The 22,612-nt window shown below is 39.9% G+C and overlaps 1 protein-coding gene and 5 non-coding genes across 6 annotated transcripts in view; 3 read left to right on the top strand and 3 right to left on the bottom strand.

Moving 5' to 3' along the window:
- The window catches only part of LOC131792672 (neurofibromin), a 43,664-nt gene extending 21,171 nt beyond the window's left edge, over nucleotides 1–22,493 (top strand). The window contains exons 39-75 of the mRNA XM_059110081.2: nucleotides 408–489; nucleotides 716–792; nucleotides 1,270–1,367; nucleotides 2,871–3,020; nucleotides 3,220–3,318; nucleotides 3,630–3,732; nucleotides 4,171–4,226; nucleotides 4,403–4,526; nucleotides 4,881–5,018; nucleotides 5,680–5,790; nucleotides 6,101–6,148; nucleotides 6,237–6,338; nucleotides 6,501–6,638; nucleotides 7,101–7,166; nucleotides 7,361–7,478; nucleotides 7,895–7,980; nucleotides 8,088–8,185; nucleotides 8,599–8,689; nucleotides 9,702–9,791; nucleotides 10,553–10,672; nucleotides 11,164–11,281; nucleotides 11,901–12,041; nucleotides 12,808–12,876; nucleotides 13,174–13,316; nucleotides 13,732–13,793; nucleotides 14,036–14,150; nucleotides 14,291–14,371; nucleotides 15,016–15,066; nucleotides 15,150–15,239; nucleotides 15,568–15,700; nucleotides 15,924–16,011; nucleotides 16,942–16,988; nucleotides 17,978–18,255; nucleotides 18,895–18,995; nucleotides 19,832–19,977; nucleotides 20,197–20,237; nucleotides 20,524–22,493. Coding sequence (XP_058966064.2) covers nucleotides 408–489; nucleotides 716–792; nucleotides 1,270–1,367; nucleotides 2,871–3,020; nucleotides 3,220–3,318; nucleotides 3,630–3,732; nucleotides 4,171–4,226; nucleotides 4,403–4,526; nucleotides 4,881–5,018; nucleotides 5,680–5,790; nucleotides 6,101–6,148; nucleotides 6,237–6,338; nucleotides 6,501–6,638; nucleotides 7,101–7,166; nucleotides 7,361–7,478; nucleotides 7,895–7,980; nucleotides 8,088–8,185; nucleotides 8,599–8,689; nucleotides 9,702–9,791; nucleotides 10,553–10,672; nucleotides 11,164–11,281; nucleotides 11,901–12,041; nucleotides 12,808–12,876; nucleotides 13,174–13,316; nucleotides 13,732–13,793; nucleotides 14,036–14,150; nucleotides 14,291–14,371; nucleotides 15,016–15,066; nucleotides 15,150–15,239; nucleotides 15,568–15,700; nucleotides 15,924–16,011; nucleotides 16,942–16,988; nucleotides 17,978–18,255; nucleotides 18,895–18,995; nucleotides 19,832–19,977; nucleotides 20,197–20,237; nucleotides 20,524–20,892 — 4,068 coding nt within the window. The 3' untranslated portion in view covers nucleotides 20,893–22,493. The remainder of the gene's footprint in view (nucleotides 1–407; nucleotides 490–715; nucleotides 793–1,269; nucleotides 1,368–2,870; nucleotides 3,021–3,219; nucleotides 3,319–3,629; nucleotides 3,733–4,170; nucleotides 4,227–4,402; nucleotides 4,527–4,880; nucleotides 5,019–5,679; nucleotides 5,791–6,100; nucleotides 6,149–6,236; nucleotides 6,339–6,500; nucleotides 6,639–7,100; nucleotides 7,167–7,360; nucleotides 7,479–7,894; nucleotides 7,981–8,087; nucleotides 8,186–8,598; nucleotides 8,690–9,701; nucleotides 9,792–10,552; nucleotides 10,673–11,163; nucleotides 11,282–11,900; nucleotides 12,042–12,807; nucleotides 12,877–13,173; nucleotides 13,317–13,731; nucleotides 13,794–14,035; nucleotides 14,151–14,290; nucleotides 14,372–15,015; nucleotides 15,067–15,149; nucleotides 15,240–15,567; nucleotides 15,701–15,923; nucleotides 16,012–16,941; nucleotides 16,989–17,977; nucleotides 18,256–18,894; nucleotides 18,996–19,831; nucleotides 19,978–20,196; nucleotides 20,238–20,523) is intronic.
- Nucleotides 9,484–9,565, top strand: Trnal-aag (transfer RNA leucine (anticodon AAG)). Its single transcript has one exon. It is a non-coding gene; the product is annotated as a tRNA-Leu (tRNA).
- On the bottom strand, nucleotides 11,597–11,678 carry Trnal-aag (transfer RNA leucine (anticodon AAG)). Its single transcript has one exon. It is a non-coding gene; the product is annotated as a tRNA-Leu (tRNA).
- On the bottom strand, nucleotides 13,877–13,958 carry Trnal-uag (transfer RNA leucine (anticodon UAG)). Its single transcript has one exon. It is a non-coding gene; the product is annotated as a tRNA-Leu (tRNA).
- Nucleotides 15,404–15,485, bottom strand: Trnal-aag (transfer RNA leucine (anticodon AAG)). Its single transcript has one exon. It is a non-coding gene; the product is annotated as a tRNA-Leu (tRNA).
- Trnal-aag (transfer RNA leucine (anticodon AAG)) lies at nucleotides 16,692–16,773 on the top strand. Its single transcript has one exon. It is a non-coding gene; the product is annotated as a tRNA-Leu (tRNA).
- Nucleotides 22,494–22,612: the final 119 nt, after the last annotated feature.

Below are 22,612 nucleotides of genomic sequence, written 5' to 3'. Positions count from 1 at the left end.
AAAAAGATCACTGTTGCTATGGATATATATTAAAATCGTGCCTTTCGAAATGTTTAGTGTTTCCGCTTGGAGATACGGCATTTCTCTTCTCGCGGAATGAGAAATTTCGTATATCCGTGCGGCCATGTAATATCGTCTATTTAAAAAGAGTTTTGGAGTTTTTCTTTCCTTTCCAACTAAAGAAGCTCTTGATTGTTAAACGGCAAATTATCCTTGTCTACATCCTAGGAAATAAATACTATGATCTGATATAAGGATTTAAAAGATTGATAGATGATCGAGGAACTTTATTTGTCGTTTGAAACATTCAAACTCACCGTAGAGGTGTTTTCTGACGTTAGTTAAAATGTTTATGATTCTTTGAATCAACTGACCATTCACTGCAAATATATATATTTTGGTTACAGATTGTTCACCAGAGATTCCCAAAGCACAGTTTAGAAGCAGTGGGGAGTGCCTTCTTTCTGAGGTTCATCAACCCAGCAATAAGTATGTCTGCTTTGTTATTTAACCTACACAAGGCATGTATTAAAATTTGAAAGCTCTATCTTCGTTCCTGTTTCATTTCATCTCCATAGGAGGGTATATGATCACATTGTGTGACCGAATGGTGTATTTTAGTCCTCTTCTACTTCTGCTCTTTGGAAAAAAATATTCTTCGTTATGCTTAGAATGAACCTCCTGGTGATTACCTACACACATTTTTATCTTTTAGCTTCACCCCACGCCACAGGGATGGTTGACCAGATTCCTCCAGAGGAGCTAAGGAGAGGACTGATGTTGTTGTCAAAGGTAAGGGAATGGCTCTCGAGAAACATAGTTGGTCGGTCAGTCCGTCCGTCCGTCAGTAGTCAGTCACACAGTCAGTCCATTAATTAGTCCATGTTGTCAACCGATCGGTCAGTCACTCTCAATCCATCATTCAATCAATCTTGTCAATCAATCAATCAATCAATTGATCATCGAGTCAGTTCTTCAGTCGTCAGTCAGTCAGTCAGTCAGTCAGTCAATCAGTCAATCAGCCAATCATTAATTACGTCAGCCAGGAAGTCAGCAGTCTACTAGTCAGGCTACCAGTGAGTCTATCTCGAGCGTCAATTAGTCGATTCTTCTGCCAGTCAATTCGTCTGTCTAATAGTCTGTCATTTTGTTCACCTGTAAGTCAGCTGACCCGTCCCTCTATCAGACTTACAGGCAGCTTCTCAGAGTTATCTGATTACGATATGATCCTCTCTTCTAACTGCTTCCCATTTATGGTCTTTTTTTCAGATTCTCCAAAATTTAGCCAACCATGTCCTGTTCACAAAGGAGAAACACATGGAACCTTTTAACGGTTTTCTTCAAGCAAACTTTGACAAGGCGAGAAAGTAAGTCGGCAAAACTGACCCGTTTTCAGTTATCATTGCTTAATTGGGACCTTCTTTGTTGGTTCCCAAGCACTGAGAACGGAAATGGAGACCTCTTAACAGTTTTTTTTTTTTTTTTTTTGGGGGGGGGGATGAAATTTTGTGGAGAAAGAATTTCTATAAGTAAGCTTCAGACGTTGCTAAGGTATTGAAAATCATGAGATATGCTCACTCGGTGATGTCTACTTCTTGATATGGAAAGAGTTAGGGAGAACTTTAAGTTGGCATAGTACTGAAATTCTTTAAGTTTGGGGAATTTTTCCTCGGTGTGCGTTAATTAGGGAGTCACTAATTAAAATGTTTAACGAGCAGAACAGTGGCTGTGCACGTGCGCTATAAATCATTGTATATTTCTTTGCGTCCTCTGCAAAACAACAACGTGAAATAACGAAACTTTGCGTTGTCTGGAGAACGTGAACGACGACGGCTAATTTTTTAAATTTCTACTTCTGTTTTAACGCTGTGTTCCATATTCAGTTTCGAAGATAGTTTTGACAGCGAGAAATAAACTAAATGACTTTAGAGTATCGCGAGATTCGTAGGTAACATATAAGTTCTCCCTATTGGGGAGTTTAAAGGGACCTTAAGCAGTCAGGACGGCAACGCCAGTGAAGACTTCAATTAAAAATGAATTTCTGCCGTTAATTAGAATTTCAAAAATGGCTGAATGTGTTCACCGTCTCATACGGCGCCACACCTCAACTTCAGCATAACGTATAAAAGAGGCGTTGAGTTCCAAATGGAAATTAAAACAACTTGCCGTCGCGGTTTCGGTTTGCAGACGACGCAATTTGTGATGATTTCACGTTGTTGTTTTGCATGGGACGGCTATGAAATGTACAAAATTTTCAAACGCACGTGCTGAGCTATTGTTTTGTTAATTAAATCTATTGTTTTTCCATGTCCTCGTTGCCGTCGCTGTCGTGGTTTGCTTAAGGTCCCTTAAGAAACGACGACGGCGACGCCGTGGACAACGTCGGTTAAAAGTGAACTTGTGCGCGTGCACAGACGTTGTTCTTCTCATTAAAACTGTGAAGCTGTGCACGTGCACAGCCATTGTTCTGCTCATTAAACCTTTTGTTTTGTGACGTTCCCGTTTCCGTTGCTGTCGTGGTTTTCTTAAACTTCCTAGGCTGTAACGAAGACAAGACTTATGATAAGTTACATATTTTGGCGATAAATTTCAAGGGTGACCAATTCAGCAACGAACTTGGCATTTAATTAAAAGACAAAAACTGGATTTAAAAGCCGTGGGACATTTTGTATCATAGATAATCCGAAGCTTTTAGTGCCTCTTGGATTTTAGCAAAGATTGACTTGAAACTTTAACCTGAGCTTCAAAATTATGAACTTAGCAAAGTTGCCCCCCAAAAAACACATCACCAACTGTTACAGCAGTCCATTTTAAAACCTCCATTATCAATAAGATTAGTAGTCTTGATATGATACTGTTTTGATTTTCAGATTTTTTAACGCCATTTCATCGAAGTGTCCTTCAAAGAGAGACGAGGATAGCACGAGTTATTCTTTTATTAGTGACAGTAGTGTGTTGAGTCTCCATAAACTCTTGTGGGATCATCAGGAAAAGATTGGGACTTATCTTGCCACAAAGAGGTTAGCAATGATCTGCCTAGATTCACTCTCATGAAGGGCTAACGCTCGAAACGTCAGCTTTAAAACTTTTTACGATAGCAAATTTACGTTATCAGCTCAGTTGATATTACTGCTATTAGTGTAGCTGCTAGAAGGAAGAATTAACAATCAGATCTTGGGAGTTAAAGGGTTAAGCAGCAAATCCCTTTGTGTCTTACAGTGAATTCAAGACGTTTGGTAGAAGACCTTTTGAGAAAATGTCAACGCTACTGGCTCATCTTGGACCACCTGATCAGCAGAAAAATCATTTTTCACATCTGTAAGTTCAAACCTGATTTGAAGTATCTTAGTTTCAAGTAAGTTACCGATGTTCTCCTTGTGAAAAATTGTTGTTAGTCAGCTTGAAAGTCGATAGACATTTGCATCCTGAGGGTGTATTCAGAGATTCATAGGCTTTTATCAAGACCTGTCTAGAAATATATTGAAATTATGCTACTGGACTGACAGTTTTAGACTCCCAATTGAAAAGCGCTTTGACGTCGGTGACTTAAGATGTTGTTTGCATTTTAATTGTTTATGCCCAGCGTGGACTAAAATGTTTCTTTTTTGTGTGTGTGTTCCTTTTTTAAGGCGGTGGCAGGATGGAGCTCGTTTTGAAGAGTTTATGGCGCGTCACGCTGAAGAGAGCCGGGACGATTTACAAGCCATGAAAAGTTTAAACGTGTTTTATCAAGTACGTCCAGACTTTTTGTACAATAAATGTTTTTGTGATGACGGTACATGCTAACAAAATTTATGGAAACTCTATACGCGCGTTGCGATTTCAGTTCTAAACTGTACTATGTTATGCAGAAAATTTCCACTACTGAAGCAAGTAGGGCAAAGTCGTTCATCTTGCTTTCAAACTCGTTTAGAGGTGTGTTCTAAGTGTGGAAAATCGTGTCCAAATGTTATTCCAAGTAAGTTTTATTTATTAAATTCTAGATTGTGCTAGACTGTGGCTAGATTGTGCTCAGCTTATGATAAACTTGTACAACAATTTTGAAGGAAAAACTCGTTGTAGAATGTTTGATATGTTACAGATTGTGCAGCTGTCATTTAAGGTTTTAAGTAGTTTGTTTTAAACATAACACGTTTAGGTAAAGGCCAGTGTGATTTCTTTTTATTGAAGGGTGGCAAGTCAAAAAGTGGACATCCTGTGTTCTACTATATCGCCAGGCGATTCAGGTATTGTGTAAAGTTTTCTTTTTTTCCCAAAGCTTTTCAAGAGTGACATTTTAAAATCCCAGTAAAGGAATGCAGAGCGCATGCTTGGACGCTACGGTGTCCTTGATTTCTTCCCTTGAGTGGCTGTGAAGAAGACCTGACTTAATGATGAGTGACACTTTTATTCTGAATTTCAGAGGAGACCAAATCACTGATGAACTTCTCATATACCACGCTCTAATAACACTGGAAAGCTGCATCGAAAGACCCTGGGAACTGGTTGTTGACTTTACCCATACAACTTTAGAAAACAGGTTTAGTGTAAGTGGAAAGATTTATGTCCTTTTGCTGCTAAACTTAACATGGTAACAGATAACTTACTTGATTCTTTGATAAATTTTCATTTTTGGGTTTTTTTTTTTCAACGAGCAGAGGTTGTGGAAAGTGATTAGGGTGTGTAAACTGGCTCAAGTGTTTTATTGTTACTAAAGTTCCAGCAAGAAGCCATCTCTCCCAATTCTGCTCACTGCATTTTGTCACCAACCAGAACACTGTGTAGATTGAAACCTTTCATTAAGTAATTTTGATTCTCAAGTACGGAAGGAAAATCTCAGATTCTTCGAAGAAAATCGTTGGCACTCAAACTATTTATTACTGTGAAATGTTTTGTTTTAGCCTTCCACAGTATTAAAGCTTTTAACAGTCGTACCAGATGGCGCTGTGAAGAATCTCCAAGCAACGTACTTGTATAACTGCAGTAGTTCACTGAGGCAATATGCCAAGTACAACGAACGACACTTGTCTCCTTTGAAGGTAGTTATTTCTTGCTTCAACTCTCTGAATCAAAAGAGTGACTAGCATCTAAGTTCTCCTTACAATATCACCCCCTAATCACACGTTAAGGTCACGAGAATAAAGAAATACTTGAGAAAAATAGGTAAAAATAAAGCACAAAATATATAAAATAGTATTTCAAATATGTGAGGATCCTAATAGAGTGTATTGATGTACCAGACTATGAAAAGTATATAAGAATAAAAATGATCGGCAATCAAATTTATAGGCAGGAGTGAAAAAATTCACCCCTTAAAATCAGTATGACACAATCTCCCACGAAATTCGGAGATAGACTTGCTTTGTTCGATTGAGTTATTCAAGTTATTCCAGTAATAAGAGACATTGTGCCTGTACACGTGTGTGCTATTAATATCCTTGTTTCAAGAACACATTCAACTCGTTGATGCATTACATTTGGGGAGCTGTTCAGTACTCCTGCTGTAGGTTTAAAATAGGTGATTGCTTTCTTATAAGACGCATTGCAAAATTGATATATCTTTTATCTTATATGATGTGCTGTGCACTATAATGAGTTGCTAGCTGTACCTGAACCTGTAGTGTGTCACTAAGCGTCTATAAAGCTACATTTTTAGTCGTTCATGTGCATATGTTGTGACGTTCCTCTATTTTCTCACAGGGACGCTCTATAGTACGAGTTTGTGAGTCTCTAAGTAAACTACACGAGTATATTAGTTCAAGCGAACTTAAGTTACCAAGTTCCACTGTGTCCCTCGAGGAAGACTTAAAGGTAAGCATTTATTGTACACCGTTTGTCGCTATCTTCGATTGAGTATCAACGCAATACAGGATTGCTTTGGTCTCACTTTACTTCGCTTTATGATTGGGCGAGAAAACTCGCGCCATCTTCTCATCCAATCAGATACCAAACTGAAACCAACTACGACTCGGTCACCTGCGTTTTCCCGCGCTTTAGCAGGTCGTTTGTTTTACTTGTTGATTGGCCGTTGTGCTAACCTTTGGTTTTGTTATTACGAAGCTTTTTTGACATACGCTACATTGTGCTCGACGTTCACAAAATTTGTGGTTTTTTTGTACAGGTTTTTCACGCTTTCAGGGTGTCGAGCAGGAGCAATGTTTTGGTCAAGGTAATAACTTTTTGTGTTATGTGCAATTGGAGAACTCATAATAATCATTTACTGATCATTTATCAAATTTGTTTTGTCGCGTGTTTAGGTTGGCCCCACATCAGTGCAGATCACCACTCCAGAGAGACACAGAGTGTTAGGGTATTCAAGCATCCTCAATGATGTGTACTATGCCTCCGAAGTTAAGGGGGTAAGTTGGATCAATGAGAATGTTGGGCTAAGAAAGTACACTTTGAATGAAAGCGATCTTTGTAGTAATGAACAATACTTAAGCAGTACTTGTTCTTACGGAGTGACTGAGTGAAATGATGGCTTTTTCACAATCGAACTTTCACTTCTATTCCTTTATTAGGCCGCTGTGGAGGATGAGAACCTGTGTCTATTAAAGCTGGCCAATGTTGGTCCAGGGATTCTTCTGATGAGTAATGACAGTGAGCAGATTGTTCAAGCTGTTACACACGTTAAGACCAGATGGCAGCTCTCACAACCCGTATGTACCACGCTCCATGATTGGTTTATAAAGTGCGCGCCAAAATTTCTACCAATCAGATACAGAACTCAAATAAATCGGGACTTGGTCGCTCACTTTTTCCCGCGCTCCCGGTAGCTCGAGCTCTAATTGGTTGCCGTCATGATTTTCTTTGTCCTGATTAGCTGTGGTGATTACTTTGGTCTTTGTCTCACGACAACGAATTAAAAAACGTTTTATAAACTGTGAGTTTACTTTCTTTTCCTGTAATCCTAATATCATCTCTGCAGATAACCAGGTAACCAGCAGAAAATTTTTTTACCACGGCTAAAGGGGTTATTTTCATTATCGTTACAAATGGCTTTAAGCGGGCAGTGTGATAATCAGTGCGTTATAAACGTCCTATTATACCTCTTTGTTGTTGTTATTGTTGTTGTCGATGTTTTTCAGTGCATTGTGATTATCTCTGTTTACTTTTTCCAGGACTCATCCACAACTACAAGTAAGAAGATTAAGCCCAAAGATGTCCCAGGAACGCTACTGAACATGGTAAGACATTATGTAGTACTGAATATTAAAGCAATCTTCACTGTCATTGATTATATACAACCGTTGAGAAATTTGAAAAAGTTTACATGTGCTTTTGTCCTCTCTTATGTTTGTTTACTCCATATCACAAGATATTGACAGTTGCTGTAGAAGTTGACTTTGAGATAAAGTCGGTTATCTTTTTTCCATTGTAGGCTTTGTTGAATCTTGGTACATCAGATCCCAGTCTTCGCCTGGCTGCCTACAATCTTTTGTGTTCTGTGACAAAGTCGTTCAACTTGAAAATTGAGGAAAGACTCTTGGAAGGAACAGGTAACATCAGTATGCATATTCTCCATATTGTTCTCTATACATTTCCTTAAGTGCTCTCAAGGGGAATTTGTTCAACAATCAAAAGCTCCTTGAGTTGTTGATCATTTCCTTTATTCTCATGACCATAATGTTCGATTTAGAGGTGATATTGTAAGGAGAAACTAGATGCTAATCACCCTTAGGGGTCAAAGGGTTGAGGTGTTTACTTGTTCTAACTACACCCAAAAAGAACCGTTGCTGATGTTTTTCATCAACCAAGTGTTTTTCTTTTTTCGTCAAAAGAAAATGCTGAAAGTTTTGTTATGGTACAGAATAAATGCTGAGGCAAAAACATCGATCGAAACTATGGTTACGTCAAGAACTTTTACATCGAAATTTTTCGATGTAACAAGTGTCAACATCATTTTATCTCTCAGGTCTGTGCATCCCTGCAAACAACACGCTGTTCATTGTTGGAATCAGTGAAAAACTTGCTGCTAGAGAACCACAACTGACTCTTGAGGTTAGGGAAGGAGTTTATTGAAGCCACTTGCTAATATAGCTGTTAATCATTGTTTGTTTTTCGTTCATCAAACCAGTTTTTTCCTCTCTTGTCTTCCACCCTTACAGTTCCTGGAAGAATGCATTGCGGGTTTTGTGAAGTCAGATTATGAGTTGAAACATTTGTGTCTGGAATACATGGCACCATGGTTACCAAACCTTGCAAGGTTTGTTAATGTGAGAGTAGCGTTAAACCAAATAGTAAATAAAGCACGGGAGACCTTCCTTGTTGGAATAAATGTCTAATTATTTAGGTATTTTGTGCACAATGATCCAAGCACCTTACTGTGCAGCTGTTGATTTTCGATTTTCTTGTAATGAGGGTAATCAAGTTTCTTGGAAACAGAGCTATTATCAAATTGTTTCTAAGCGAATTCGTTTTAACTTTGGCCCGGTAATTTTTCTGAATGCCATTGCTATGCATTTCTTATTGTTTTACCGCGATAAGGCGGCAAAAAAAATAAGCTTGGTTCGTGGGGTTACGTGTACTACTGATGACTGACCTTGCGAACGAGTCGTCATAAAAACTTGGTAATGTTTTCAGACTTCGAAGCCTTTCTACCTATTTATTTCTTTTCAGATTTTGTCGGTTCCCGGCGGATGATCCTCAGAAAGTGAAAATGACCCGTATCCTTGAAGAACTCATAAATCTAACGGTGAAAGAAAAAGGAGTAAGTAGTGTCACAGTAATAGAAATGTTGTACTTGCGAAAAGTCTCCTTCACCAATAGTGTCCGTGAGTCTGTTCAGTAATAAATCACACTTGATGTCAAAATGTGGTAAGAATAAAAAAGCGGCACTGACACTGCACCAAGTGTCGACATCTTCTATGATCTATTACAGTACAGATCCAAAGCAAAATGGAATGTCTTGTATACGATTAAAAGAGCAAAATATTGGTAATGGTGACGTCATCTATGCTTTGTCCTTCAATAGATCATAGGTAGTAACCAATAAAAAGCGTTTATAATTCAGCTTATTATATTAAATCCTTCTACTTTTGTAACATCGTTAGTAGAAGAAATAAACTTTTTTTTTGAAAAAAGCAATCTCAAACTTTTGCCTGAAACGCGAGTACCGAATCTAAACACCAATCCCGAGTTCCAAGAAACCTCACTTTCAAAACGAGGCTGAATACCAGACCTTTTTTTCTTTGTTGTTGTGAAAATGATGTTTTTTGCACGAGAATAACAAAACATTTTCATATCAAAGATTGTGCACTTGCGCTTGTTTCGAAAGAAGGGCTTTAGGCATTTTGGAAATGGCTTGTTGTATATAATGTCAGGTTTTCAACGTTTTTCTGTAACTTGTCGAGGGTGAGTTACCTTGAGATTTATTATTGCCAGCATGACTTCCATAGTTTGGTAACTTTGATGAAGGGAATTTCGATTTTTTGAGAAAATAGGTCCAACTCATCAGCGAAGTCATTTTTTAACCTAAGGTGTCTCCATTAATTCTGTATAACTGGTAGCGTGGCCGAGTGGTCTAAGGCGCTGGTTTAAGGCACCAGTCATTTCGATGGCGTGGGTTCGAATCCCACCGCTGCCAACTTAGTGTCCTTTTGAACTTTGTTTTGTGGATCAATCACGTAACAAAGTGAAGAAAAACTATGCATGCAATCGTAGAGTACTACCGACATTCAGTATAAAGTTACTCTAACAAAGCTGTTGCATCTCTGTTGTAGACAATGTATCCGTCTGTTCAAGCGACAATTTGGGGAAATGTGGGTAAAGTGACCGAGTTACTGGATACAGTCCTTGACTGCTTCATTAAGGTATTTTCGCTTGTTTCTTGTTGCTTATGTCTCTCCCTCTTTCTTTTCAATTTTATGAATGTGGGATTGTATAGGTATACGTTCTTGACAGACTCCAATGGTTCGCGAAGCGAATGATAACGTCTCATGACTAGAGTTAACTCGTTAACATCTAGATCTCGAGGTTTTCGACAGATGTTCAACGCGGGGCAGACATTCATGTTATTCATTAAAATGTCTCTTGAGTCTTTTTTTGTGGTGATTAACGGTCCTGCCCATAAAAACGTTGGGTGTTCTTAAACCTTTATTCTCGAGAACCTGCCACAAAATGTTGTTCTTAATAATTGTGAATACTGTCCACATTTGCAAGGCATAAATAGTGGAACCAACTGAAAGAAAACTGTCAAGGAACCACAATTTCTTCTAATAATTCGCTTTTGGTCGACTTCAATTTGCAGTCATCCGACGTCTCACTGCATTTTTTTTTTTGGGGGGGGGGTTGTGTGGACGGGGTGGATAAGGGAATCTGGATCAATGTCCGCATCCGAGCAATTGCGTACCTACCCCTCCCTTGACCCAACGACAGTCACCTGATAGCAAGTTAGGATTAATGATGGGTAAGGGGAGGGGTAGGCGCGCAGTTTCTTAGATACTGATCTTGATTCAGAAATATACATGATACTTTGAATTTCCTGTCCAATTGTTTCAAGAGTACATGGTCCCAACATCTCTTCATTTTGTCCATCTTATTGGATGTGTCATAATGATTTTGTATCTTTCAGGCCAGTGCTACAGGAGGCCTGGGTTCTGTAAAGGCAGAAGTTATGGCAGACACTGCGGTGGCTTTGGCGTCAGCTAATGTACAAATTGTGTCACGCAAGGTCATTGGGAGGCTCGACTCGGTAACCCATTCTCTTTTGGGTTCTTAACTCGACGTAAAAGTCTATAAGCAGAACTGGCTTGCTAGACCGTCCTATCCGGAAATAGACGGGGCTAGTTTTGAGAACTGACAGAAATAGTTTTTTCTATTCTGGTAGAAATTATCTCCTACGCTTGTCCCATGAGTAGGACGAGTCAGTTTTCACGCGGAATACTCTTGGAGAAGAGATTTGATTTCCAAATATAACAGATAGGACGAAAGCCAGTTTGCAATCTGCTAGTCACTGAGAACGCGCGTGACAGCGCAACGCGCGGGTGCGTTCACATAAAGTGGACTTCCGCTTTCGTTTACATCGCTAAGAACTAGTTCTTTTTGTTCGACCAGACTATATGAATGGAAAGATACCTTGATGATAATTTTAGGAGCATTTTATAATTGATCGGAGTTTCTCTTCAAAAGACTGAAAGTATCGAGTTTCCTCTAACGTGTTATTTCCACATTTTTTGTTCTCAGCTTATCAGCAAGACCTTTATTTCTCCGACTGTCCGTCTTGAACAACATCTTATGTGGGACGACATTGCTATCCTTACAAGATATCTGCTTATGCTTTCATTTAACGACTGTCTGGATGGTAGGGGGCTTCTTTTGATAAAAAACAGCTTGCCTTACCCTCCTTAGTGCAATTTTCAATTGAATTTACAAAACAATCCAGAATTACATTGGTTTCGATTTACTTCGTAATGTGATTGGTCCAGAAAACAAAGTTGAAAAGGAAACGAAATGGGAGGAAATAAACTGTGGTGCTCTGTCGGTGGGAGAGTATAACGGGGTAATTAAGTATCATCAACGAGTTGATTGTGTAAATTGGCCACCGTAAAGAGTTTCAAAGCTGACGTTTCGAGCGTTAGCCCCACTTCCTTCACCTTGGTACAAAATGAAACTCCGCTGGCAGCGGTGGGATTCGAACCCACGCCATCGAAATGACTGGTGCCTTAAACCAGCGCCTTAGACCGCTCGGCCACGCTACCATTTACACGCCATGTACGGAGAGACCTTACTTTATCAACCAATCAGATGCAGAAACAGACCCAATCGTTTTGTGATTGTGCTTAAACAACGGGTGAACTCTGTGTAAACAACCGGCCCATGTTTAACTGTGATGATTACTCAGTTTGTTTGGTTTTACGCCCCTTGATGTTATCACTCTCTAACACCCTCTTTGTTTATTTGTCTGTTTGTTTTGCTGACAGTTGCCAGTCATATTCCGTACTTGTTTCATCTCGTTACTCTTCTCGTCTCCACTGGTCCGCCAACCATCCGCGCCTCAATTCATGGCCTGGTCATTAACATTATCCAGTCTCTCTGTACGTGTTCCTGTATCAAGTTCAGTGGTGAGTACATAATACGCTATTCCGGCGAAATCCCCAGCATTTGATTTCACAATTGCTTAGACCAATTCGACGCAAAAATATGCTCGAATGTTTGCGCTCAGTTATTATTTGCTCATAACTTAGTTATAACCAAGAGAGAATGTTTTTCAGATCTTTTTTCTGCAATTTCATTAATCACAGCCCAATTACGAAGATCAATTTCTTTCTTGTGTACCATTCTTAGTTGGTAGTAGTCCCTTTCAAATGAGAGTGTAGCTTCGAATCTCGTCGAAGCCTGAATTTTTTCATGCGTCTTTCCTGCAGCCAACCTGCTGGATGATTTCTGTACTTGTAGTCTCAGCTTAGGGGGGCATTTATGGTTAAGAAGGAGTGTACAAGCGTGGGCGCAAATTGAAGTTAAACGTGTTTTTATACCTTAACTATTTTCCTACAGAGCGCAGGAAAATATTTGCAAAAGGGTACCGTTTATTGCTTTGGATGTTAACTTTTCCCTGTTATTTGCACAACACCACAAGACCGGAATTTTAACTCTTCTTCCATAACAAAACTTACTGAACTTAATTAAAACGAAGAACATAGAGGAACGATTGGGTATTATCTCTTTTAGTGTACCACTCGAATATTCTACAGTGGCAGCTGGCACGTGGTGCATATAAACGAACTCAGTGAAGAGTGAGATATTGGATGAGATTTAAAACGTGAGATTCCTCATCTCAAGTTAGTCCACTATCAGTTATTGAGCTTCTGTATGAATTTGTTTTCTTAGACGAAACTCATCGGCTTCTTCGCATGCGGTTGGCCGAGCTTTCGTCGCCCAAGTTTTATCTTCTTTTTGGTAAGTGAAACAAACACCTATCAGTGTGGTGTCACTCCCAGAAGAGACCAACATGTTACTCCCCTTAAGGATATCAATTCAAGAATTAGCAAACAGATGATGAGAATCCAGAATCTCATTGGCGATAAGAAAACCAGATTCTCCTGAAGTGTGAAGCAATTTGAGTACGAAATTGTCAATCAAATCTTTGGAGTCAAAGAGTTAGTTGATTCCTGTGCTTCATCTTCTTCTTATTTTTCTTTATTTAATTTTTTTTTTTACTTTTTAAAAAACAAATTATTTCACCTTCAACTAAAGGCATCTCAAAAGTGAAGACACCAGCAGTCAGGGCTTTTAAAGCAACATACCAAGGCAGGTACACGCTGAGGGACTGGGAAGGAGAGCCCCTGAGCATGACCGCCATGGAGACTGTCACTGACCTCCTACTTGAAATAATGGAGGTAACTTATCGCTTTACTCCTTGTTTGCGGATTGAACCATGCTATAATTTAACAAGACAGTGGTTAGAAGTTTGCTGGAGTTTTTTCGTTAACGTGCGTGTTATGTGGAAAAAGATATGCCATGCAATTTTTCGAGTAGTCTTGGACTCAATTAGAATATTACCTTATTTAAATATTATTTAAACTAAAATTTAAGAAAAAGTTAGCCTTCAGGTTTATTTGAGTTTGTAAATGATATTTCTTCAATAGTTCTCGGAATTTCCCTAGCTATGTCGCCGTTGTTTAAGTTCTGTTTCAGCTCATAAGTGATGATTTTTTTATAAGAATACGCAACACGCCTAACCCGTCAGACAAATAACTGCAAGCGTCAATTCTGATTCAAAATTGTTCAATTCGACTTTTCTTTGTCTCACAGAGTTGCATGAAGGATATGCCAGAATGCACTTGGCTAAAGAAATGGACAGAACTCGCTTCAAAGTAAGTTCAATTTTCGCTTATGCTGTTCCATTGGTGTGCCCAAGCGATTTTTTTCCAAATGGATATTAAAAAAAGTAAAGTTGTGGCAGCGGTGGGATTCGAACCCACGCCATCGAAATGACTGGTGCCTAAAACCAGCGCCTTAGACCACTCGGCCACGCTACCCCTCACAAAAGTTAGATCATTGTGAAACCAGTTTGTTCAGTTTCTTATCACACGTTTCCTACACCTTTATCTTGCAGGTTTGCGTTTGACTTCAACCCAGCACTTCAACCACGTTCTATTGTGGTTCTTGGTTGTATCAGCAAAGAAGCCAACGACATGCTTGTGCAGAAATTGCTACAAGTGTTGATCATGGTAAAAGCGTCTTCTCTTTTGCTATATGTACTGACTGAATTTTATTTCCTTTTTTTTTATTTTTTTTATTTTAGATATTTTATTTAAGAAGGGAAGCCCAATTACATGCTCCGCTGATATGTAACTTGTTCCCTCCACAGGCTCTAAGCTCATATAACGACCTCGTGTTAATAGAGGCGGCGTTCATGTGTCTCTCAAGACTTCAGGTGATTCTTTGTAAGGTGAGTTCAGTCATCTATAACAAGTCTTTTAAAGATGCTGGTAGAAATCTCACCGGCCCGAATAGTGGAACTTATTTAAAGCCTTCTATTCGTAATTTTTGGCTGTCAGTCAGCTAGTCAGTCAGTCAGTGATATATTCAATCTGTTTGTGACTCTGTCTTTTCTTTGTCTCTTTCACTTTCTGTCTGTATCTCAGCTAGTTAGTCTGCCAGCAGTCAAGATAATTTGGTTTTTATCAATTGGGTTGATGATGTAAATTGGCCGCCGGAAAGAGTTTCTGTAGCTGACGTCTCGATCGTTAGCCCTTCGTCACAGTGATTACATTACCAGCTTAGTTGATGAAACCAAATTAGCTTGCTATACCCCCACTTACACAGTACCACAGTTTCTCTAGAAAGTTACTCCTTGATTCATTTGTCAGTCAGTCAGGCAGTCACATTCAGTCTGTTATATTATCTGTGATCTGTTTGTCTGTCCGTCTGTCCTTTTGTCTGTCTGTCAGTTAGTCAGTCATTCAGTCTATCTGTTGTTAGGTCTTCTGTTAGATTCTCACTCTCTGCCTCTCTGCCTATCTGATAATATCAGTCTGTCTATTTTTGTGTCATTTTTGTGACGCGCTAGCAAGTGTATCTTATCGTTTTCAGGACTCCATGTTCCACAAGGCATTTTTCTGGATTGCTATAGCTGTGCTTCAGGTAAAGGCACTGAACACTTTTTTGTAACCTTTGAGATCTTTATAGCCCGTGCGTAATGCTTTGGTATTAATCTTTCATTTCAGCTGTCTGAAGTGTCTCTATATCCTTGTGGTTTGGCGCTTTTGGAGCAGAGCCTTATAACAATGGAAACACATGGTGCCTTTGAATCAGAGGTTCGTGAAAAATGTAGGAAATTACAGTGAGTCTGCTGCTAGAGACCATCCATTCTTGGAACAAAATAGATGCTATTTTTTTAAGTAGCTGTATAAAAGTTTTAAAGCTGACGTTTCGAGCGTTAGCCCTTCTTCCTTTACCCTGGTAGAAAAGTAAACTTTGTTGGCAGCGGTGGGATTCGAACCCACGCCATCGAAATGACTGGTGCCTTAAACCAGCGCCTTAGACCACTCGGCCACGCTACCATTCACGTGTAACGTTAGGGAGACACTTTAGGATAAAAAATAACTTGACTAAAATTTTGTCTCTATTTTCTTTCTTCTCCAGTCTGTGGACAAAGTTCTGATGGCGGTACGCGAGGAACCTCTGTTAGAGTTTCACTGTAAGCAAATGGACCATTTTGTGGGTCTTCACTTTTCAAACAATTTCCACTTTGCGCTGATGATACACCTCGTGAAAGGTATGGAACTGTTTGTCTAGTTACAACTTTTATCTCTTGTTGGCTGTTTTGACTTGCTTTGGTGTCGGTAGGGAGGGAGCTTCTATATATACCAGGATAAGTAATATGAGGCAAAAGAGGGAAACACAACGAATGTAGTAACACGTGCGCTTTGCCTTACAGTTACTGGACAGTTGAAATAGTCTTGATCCACCAAAACTTATGTCCTTTTTTTTTTCCTCAGGAGTATATCATCCCCAGGCCACCTCCTCTGCTCGTGCCATTCGCATCCTGAACTTGATGTATAACATCACAAGCAAACGTAAAACAGGGTAGGTATGGAGTGGATATGATTATCTGCATCTGATTGGTGAAAACAAAATGGGAGTGCACTAATTTTTTCTTCCTTTGCTCTGTGATTGGTCTGAGGAAATGTGCCACCCTTTCAACCAATCAGATGCATCATGGTCACGTGTGTTTTCCTGCATGCTAATATTCTGCATGATTGATGGTACATATACATTTCCTATGGTACTGAAAAGGAGAATTTGTACAACAATCAACAGCTTCTCCAGTAGGTGATCGTTTCCTTTTTTTCTCATGACCTCAAAGTTAGATCCACCAGTGATACTGTAAGAAGACACTATATGCTACTCACTCTAAGGGGCTAAAGTATTAGATGATCATTTCCTTCCTTCTCATGACCTCAAATTTTGATCCACCAGCGATACTGTAAGGAGAAATTATATGCTACTCTATCTTAGCGGCCTAAAGGTCCTTAGCTTTTCTCTGTAAATTGTAATGTGGCATGTCAATGTAGTCTATCGAAATAACGTTAGATAAAGGGAATGAAAGGGGTATGTTTCTAGAAAAATGGGGTGCTGCGTTGGTGGGAGAGTATAACAGGGTAATGTAGTATTATCAACCGAGTTGATAACGTAAATTGGCCAACGTAAAGAGTTTCGAGCGTCAGCGTTAGACGTTTCGCTCTGACCGTAGAAAGAGTGGATACGGTAGCGTGGCCGAGCGGTCTAAGGCGCTGGTTTAAGGCACCAGTCATTTCGATGGCGTGGGTTCGAATCCCACCGCTGCCAACGAAGTTTCCTTTTGTACTAGGGTAAAGTAAGGACGCTCGAAACGTCAGCTTTCAAACTCTTTACGGTGGCTAATTTACGTTATCAACTCCGTTGATAATACTAATATCCTATTACGCTGGATACAGTCAACTCAAGGAAACTGATAAAATCTTAATTTCTTTGCAGTCGTGGTTCTTTTATTGTCAACAAAGAAAATCTGGCATATTTGGCTGGTAAGTGTGGAGAGCGTTGTGGCACTGAGTGACTTGCCACGTGACAGCTTTTGAGAATTTGTGACTTTTATTTTCCTTTTGTTACTAAGTTATTAATTATCTGAATTTCTCGAATTTCTGATCATGTGATTACAAAAAGTCGTTTTACCTGACGTGTGCTTTCTTGGGTATCGCTGTGACAAGGTTAGGGGGTTTTTACGCGATAACAAATCTCTTGTTAATTCAACTTGCGAATCTTCAGTGTCTCTGGGAAACATGACCAAATATTCCCTACAGTAAGCGACACGATTGAAAAGAAGCTTCTTACTCATGACAGCGATGTGTTTTTTAAAGTTCGTCTTTGCATACCATTTTCATCTACTTCATTACCTGTCATCCTCGTCCTTCATGGCTTATCCTTGCCTCCTTTGTTTTTTCCTGTTGTACCGAACTAATATTTTGTAGTCCCCTTCAAGCTAAAGTTGGTTTTGCTATGTGCAAACGTTGTGTTGCGAAAAGTTTGTGAAGTGCGAAAGACGTGAAAACTCGGTAGTATTTATGTTCTTTTGAAGTAAAACCTTTATCATCAGCATCTCAATGCTCTTGCAAAAATTGTAGTAATTTAAGATCCAGTAAAACCTTAATAGTAATTAATTATGATTATGATAAAAACTAAACAATGAACTAGATTGACATGCTCAAAGATGGTCAAAATGCTCAAGATGTTCCAAGATGCTCAAAGTTTTAGGTCTGCTTCTGAAAATATCACGTCTAACGAAAGACAAACCGCGAGCACCGTAGTTCTTTGTGGGAAAACTACGATTAAAAAGTTCAGTTACAATTCTTCTTCTAACTTGACTATGGTATTTCTAAATTATCATGTTTGACTAGTATTCCTCGCTCAGACGAAGGGCTGACGCTCGAAACGTCAGCTTAGAAACTCTTTACCGTGGCTAATTTACTTCATCAACTCAGTTGATAAAACCGAATTATTTTATTATTCCTCGTAGCTTTGTTGCCTGTATCTGAGGAAGTTCGCGCCAGTCTTCGCCCGGGTGGCAAAAAAGAGCCCGAGAGTCCCACCCTGCACTTTCCAGGCAAACTGGACGGCAGTATCTCCGGAAGCGCAACATCTTTGAATACGGAGCATCAAGTGTCCATAGTCATTACAGTTGATGACAGTGCTAGTGATCAGGCCTTTGTTTGCCCCTCGGAATGTCGCAACATGCTCTTGGATCCAAGCATTGCGAACGACAATCAGACTCAAGCTTTGCTGTTGACCACGTTGGTAAGGTTGTTGAGATAATTTCGAAGTAACTGCCCGGAGGGTGAATTGATTCAGAGAAATTTTCAAATTGAGTTTCGAAAGTTTCTCAGAATTGCCTTAGTTTTTCTTCAAAGAAAATCGTGGCGATTAAATTCGCGACGATCGGCGAGCAAAATCGCCAGGTGTGTCGCCGGCTTAATTAGTTTTAAACTGCGCGTCGCGAAGATAGATTATTGCTTTAGTTTTGCTTTTCACTTAGAAGTTACACAATCAGAAAGTGTCTTAATTGCACACCTAAAAAGTACCGCGTGCGCTTACCAGAAAGTATTATTTAGTCCTCCCGGTGCGTCCATGCACATGGGGCTTCGGCCAGAGGACTCCATTGATTTCTGTCGGTTGCCAATCGGTCAAGCTTCCCACGTGTCCAGCCTCTGTCCTCATTTCCCTTTCTACGGTTCTCCTCCAAGTTTCCGTGGGCGGCCTCTCTTTTATTGGCCGTCGGGACTCCGTCGGAAGAGGACTCTGGGCGGGGCTTATGATGGCATTCGGAAAGTGTAGATACAGAGTATTTGTCGAAGGTCAAACGAGTTATGTGTGGGCGAGTTTCCGTTAACAGCGAGACCCGAGTTTTAATGATTTTATCCGTCGGTTTCTTGATAGGCAATGCTGCTCGAGCACGTCACTGGAGATGTAGAATCACGGTATTTGTACGAGGTACTAGCGGAGGCTAGTTTGGTATTCCCTGGAGTTTTCCCTGTTATGTGAGTACTCCAAAAACTTTTATTACTCTGTATTATCTTAGTCTCGACTGCGACCCCCATATATTTGTTGGAGGTACAGCGAAACATCGCCAACCCTTTCTATACTTATTTATCGATCGTCGAGAAACCAAAACAAGGAAACCACAGAGACCAATCAAAAACAAAGTTAACATTATCGCGAGGCAATGAGAATTATGATTTCAAAAGCAGGAGAGGCCCATAGAGTAATTTTCGATCAATTGTCGAAAGCAGTCCGATATTGCTCTGGTATTGCTTTACTTCGGTCTGTGATTGGTCCAGAAAACCTTCAATACCCTGTATTAGTTTAGTCTTGACTGCTGCCCAAATACTTGGCGCAGGTACTGTGTAACATCGCTAACCTTTATTTCCATACTTATATAACATGTAACTCATTTTTACGATATTAGCACATTACCCAGCTAACAAATCATGACAAAAGACAGCTTGATCTGACACTAAATTATCTAAACTAGTTCAACAGGAACGGCATAGTAGTAAGAAGAGAGGAAAACGAATCAGTGCCAAATAGTATTTTTAACTCTTCAGCACAAGCGTCTCTTCGCCCTTGGGGAAGTTGAAAGCGTCCGGTGAGAGGTCTGTGAGGGGTCTGGCACTGTACTTGGAAAACAATGGCATCCTCGTCGGCCCTCATTATTAGTGCCAGACCTCTCACGTCAAATTTTTCTCGCAGGCGAAAAAACGCACGTGCTGCAGCTGAAATAACGAAGACCTGCTCTTAGAGGGGAATTTATTGCCGACCTTCATTAAAGTCTCAAGCGAACCGTACTAGACAAGTTTTTCTTGTGTTTTTGCAGTTATAATCTATTAGACTCGGATCTATCCATTGTGCTCGGCCATTCTGATGATGTAGCCACTCTGAAAGCGATACAAACAATTGTACACTCGATGAGCGCTGTCAAGCTAAATGACGATCCTGTTATGAAGTCAAGCTATCTATCAAGTAAGTGAAAATCAATGTATCGTATGCAATTATGTTTAATTTCCAGGTGATGAGAAACGAAGAGGTTGATAAAATAATTTCAGTTATAGGCGAAGAAGTCTCTGTTTTCAATGTTATGAGATTATTTGTTTTGCCCGCGCCATCATGACGGCCTCCTGTGCGAATTTTAGGCGTCCTCTTTCAAGGAGAGATTAATTTGCTTGTGTTTTTGCTTTTCAGCGTTTGGATTTTCCGGATTCAGTCACTTCACGAGGTTCAAGGTAGGCATTGTGTATTAATGCGATTCAGTTCAGTTCAGAGTGACCTTTTTGGGTCTTGAATTGATGTAGTTCACCTCCAGCTATTGTGGGAACGAACCTGAGTCTCCCTCCGAATTTCAAACCTCAGACCTTCGCATTTCGCAGTCTTATAGTCTACCACTGAGACAGAGAACTTTATGAAGAGCTAGCTAGGCCATTACAAGGTTCATTTGAAACAAGGCTCCTGCTATTTGTCAGAATATAGAGCTTTGTGCGGGTAAATATCTTTGTAATTTTCTTTCCGCAGGAGCAGAGCGGTCAGGCAAACCGTGCGCAGCTCTTTGTAAAGTTTTTGGAAGCTGTAGTAGAGGTTTATGGTATACCAACGACCGATCAAAAAACACAACGTTCAGGTTCTGTTGCGTCTGTCAAACCAATACTTCTCAGCTCTAGCACTGAGGACCTGAGGGTGGCGTCTTCCGGGTCGTCTCTGTCTTCTTCCCTCAGTTCTCTGTCTGGTGCTGCACCTGGTAAGCACCTTTTCATTCCATTGCCGTTCAAGCGCTCATCGTCTTCATACCGAGCGAAGAAGGCCGATAAGGAATCTCCCAAATTCCGACGGAACTGGTCCACTAGGGGAACAAGAAGTCCCTCTTCTGGGAAAGTTACGAAGTGATAAGGCAGTCAAAAATCTGTGGGGGTAGCACAGGCCAAGTTGCAGGACAAATTGTCCTTATTACCAAGGGAAACGTCCCTCATCGACATCCAAGCTCTTGCAACAAATACCAAACCAAATGAACGACGACTGTAATGGGGAATTTGAAAGTTGGCTTAGGGCTTTAAAACGAGTGAGAAAGAGTCAGCTAGATAGACTGTAAGCCTTGCTTGACTCGGATTGGTTTCCATTATGCAAGCAGATGTATGTGAACTCTTCTTTCCGCGAGGTTTAATTTTCATCCTGACTAAACGCAGAAGTAGTCGAGAGAAACCAAACAGAACACTTATAAATGCGTTTGTGGCTCGCTTTGAGTTTTTCATCTCTTATTGGTACTAACTTCCGCAGGACTCAATTTTCGCTGTTTCAGAACAATCGCGAGATTGAAGTCCCGCGAGAAGCGGTTGGTGTGAAAACAAGAAACACAAAATTTCATGATTTGTTAAAAAATTATTTTAGCAAATTGCATACAGTCCATCGTTTACTATACTTTTAGACCAAAGAATGCTTTGGCATTCTTATCTGGTTAACGCCGTCCCTTTTTTCCTATTATTCAGTTTAGTGCTGTTATTGGTGCTGTTATTGGTACTGTTATTGAATTAGAATATTTAAATAGGAGTAAGGAATCGTCGCCTTTCGCTAAAATTAATTCCATTGGACAGCACTTTTCGCCAAATCGTTAAATTTCATTCGCGCAAAATATTCCTCTTCCCGGCATTTTCGCGGGAATAGTGACTGCGAAAATTACTACCAAATGGGTAGTTTTCCGATTGTTGATTTTGGTTTATTTTCGACATTTCTCAGAATTTCAAGAGGTCTGTTCACTCTAGAGTTCAATTTGAAACAGATCGTTGTATTGGTTAAGGCGTTCTTTAAGAAGATAACTGTGGGACCATTCGTGGCCGCACCCATTTTTTCTCTGTATTTCTCCGATTTCTAGAAGGTTGCTAGACACAATCACATGTAATTCCGCGCGCTTCATCTCTTTAACTACCATAGGTAATTAATTTGATACTTCTCTTAACAATCTCCCCTTAAGGTGAGGGAAATTCAGCCGGAGAATCGGCATCTGCATCAGATGGAGAAAGTTATCTCGCAATGAAACCAAATTAACGAAAGTGATTTTTATGAAAACGACGAAGCTGTCGTTCTGTCTATTCTCGGAGATGAGAATTCCGCTAACCCTGAACACTTTTACTCCCATGAGTGACGTGACAGAATTTCTCCTTACAATATCAATACAATATTAAGCAGACAAGTGATGAGAATAAAGAAAAATATCAACAAGGGGATTTAGTGGATCCAATACCAAATTCTCTAAACTAACGTAAGAATTGTGTGGCAGAAAGAAAGGAGAATTGGTACGGCAATCTTGGGAGTAAAAGGGTCGACACTCTAATTTATTTGTAAATATGACTGTATCCTATGGAATACAAATGCCTTAGTATAACTGGCACCACACTGGTTTGTGGACCTGATATGAACGTGAAAACAGATGAGCCCTCTTTAAGGCATTTTCTTTGATTGTTAATTGGAGTTGTAAATAAAATCAGAGAAATTTATACAGAGCAGTTTTTTTTTCTTGTTTCTGAGTCTTTTAGGATAGAATGAGGTGTGCGCATTGATTACGGCTGATTTTCACTAACGGCGGATTCGATGAAAATCAAGCCCACAAAATAGT

Source organism: Pocillopora verrucosa, chromosome 2 (assembly GCF_036669915.1).
Source record: "Pocillopora verrucosa isolate sample1 chromosome 2, ASM3666991v2, whole genome shotgun sequence".
Classification (NCBI taxonomy): Eukaryota; Metazoa; Cnidaria; class Anthozoa; order Scleractinia; family Pocilloporidae; genus Pocillopora; species Pocillopora verrucosa.
The sequence above is the reverse complement of the archived record's forward strand: the minus strand, read 5'-3'. Positions and strand labels throughout refer to the sequence as shown.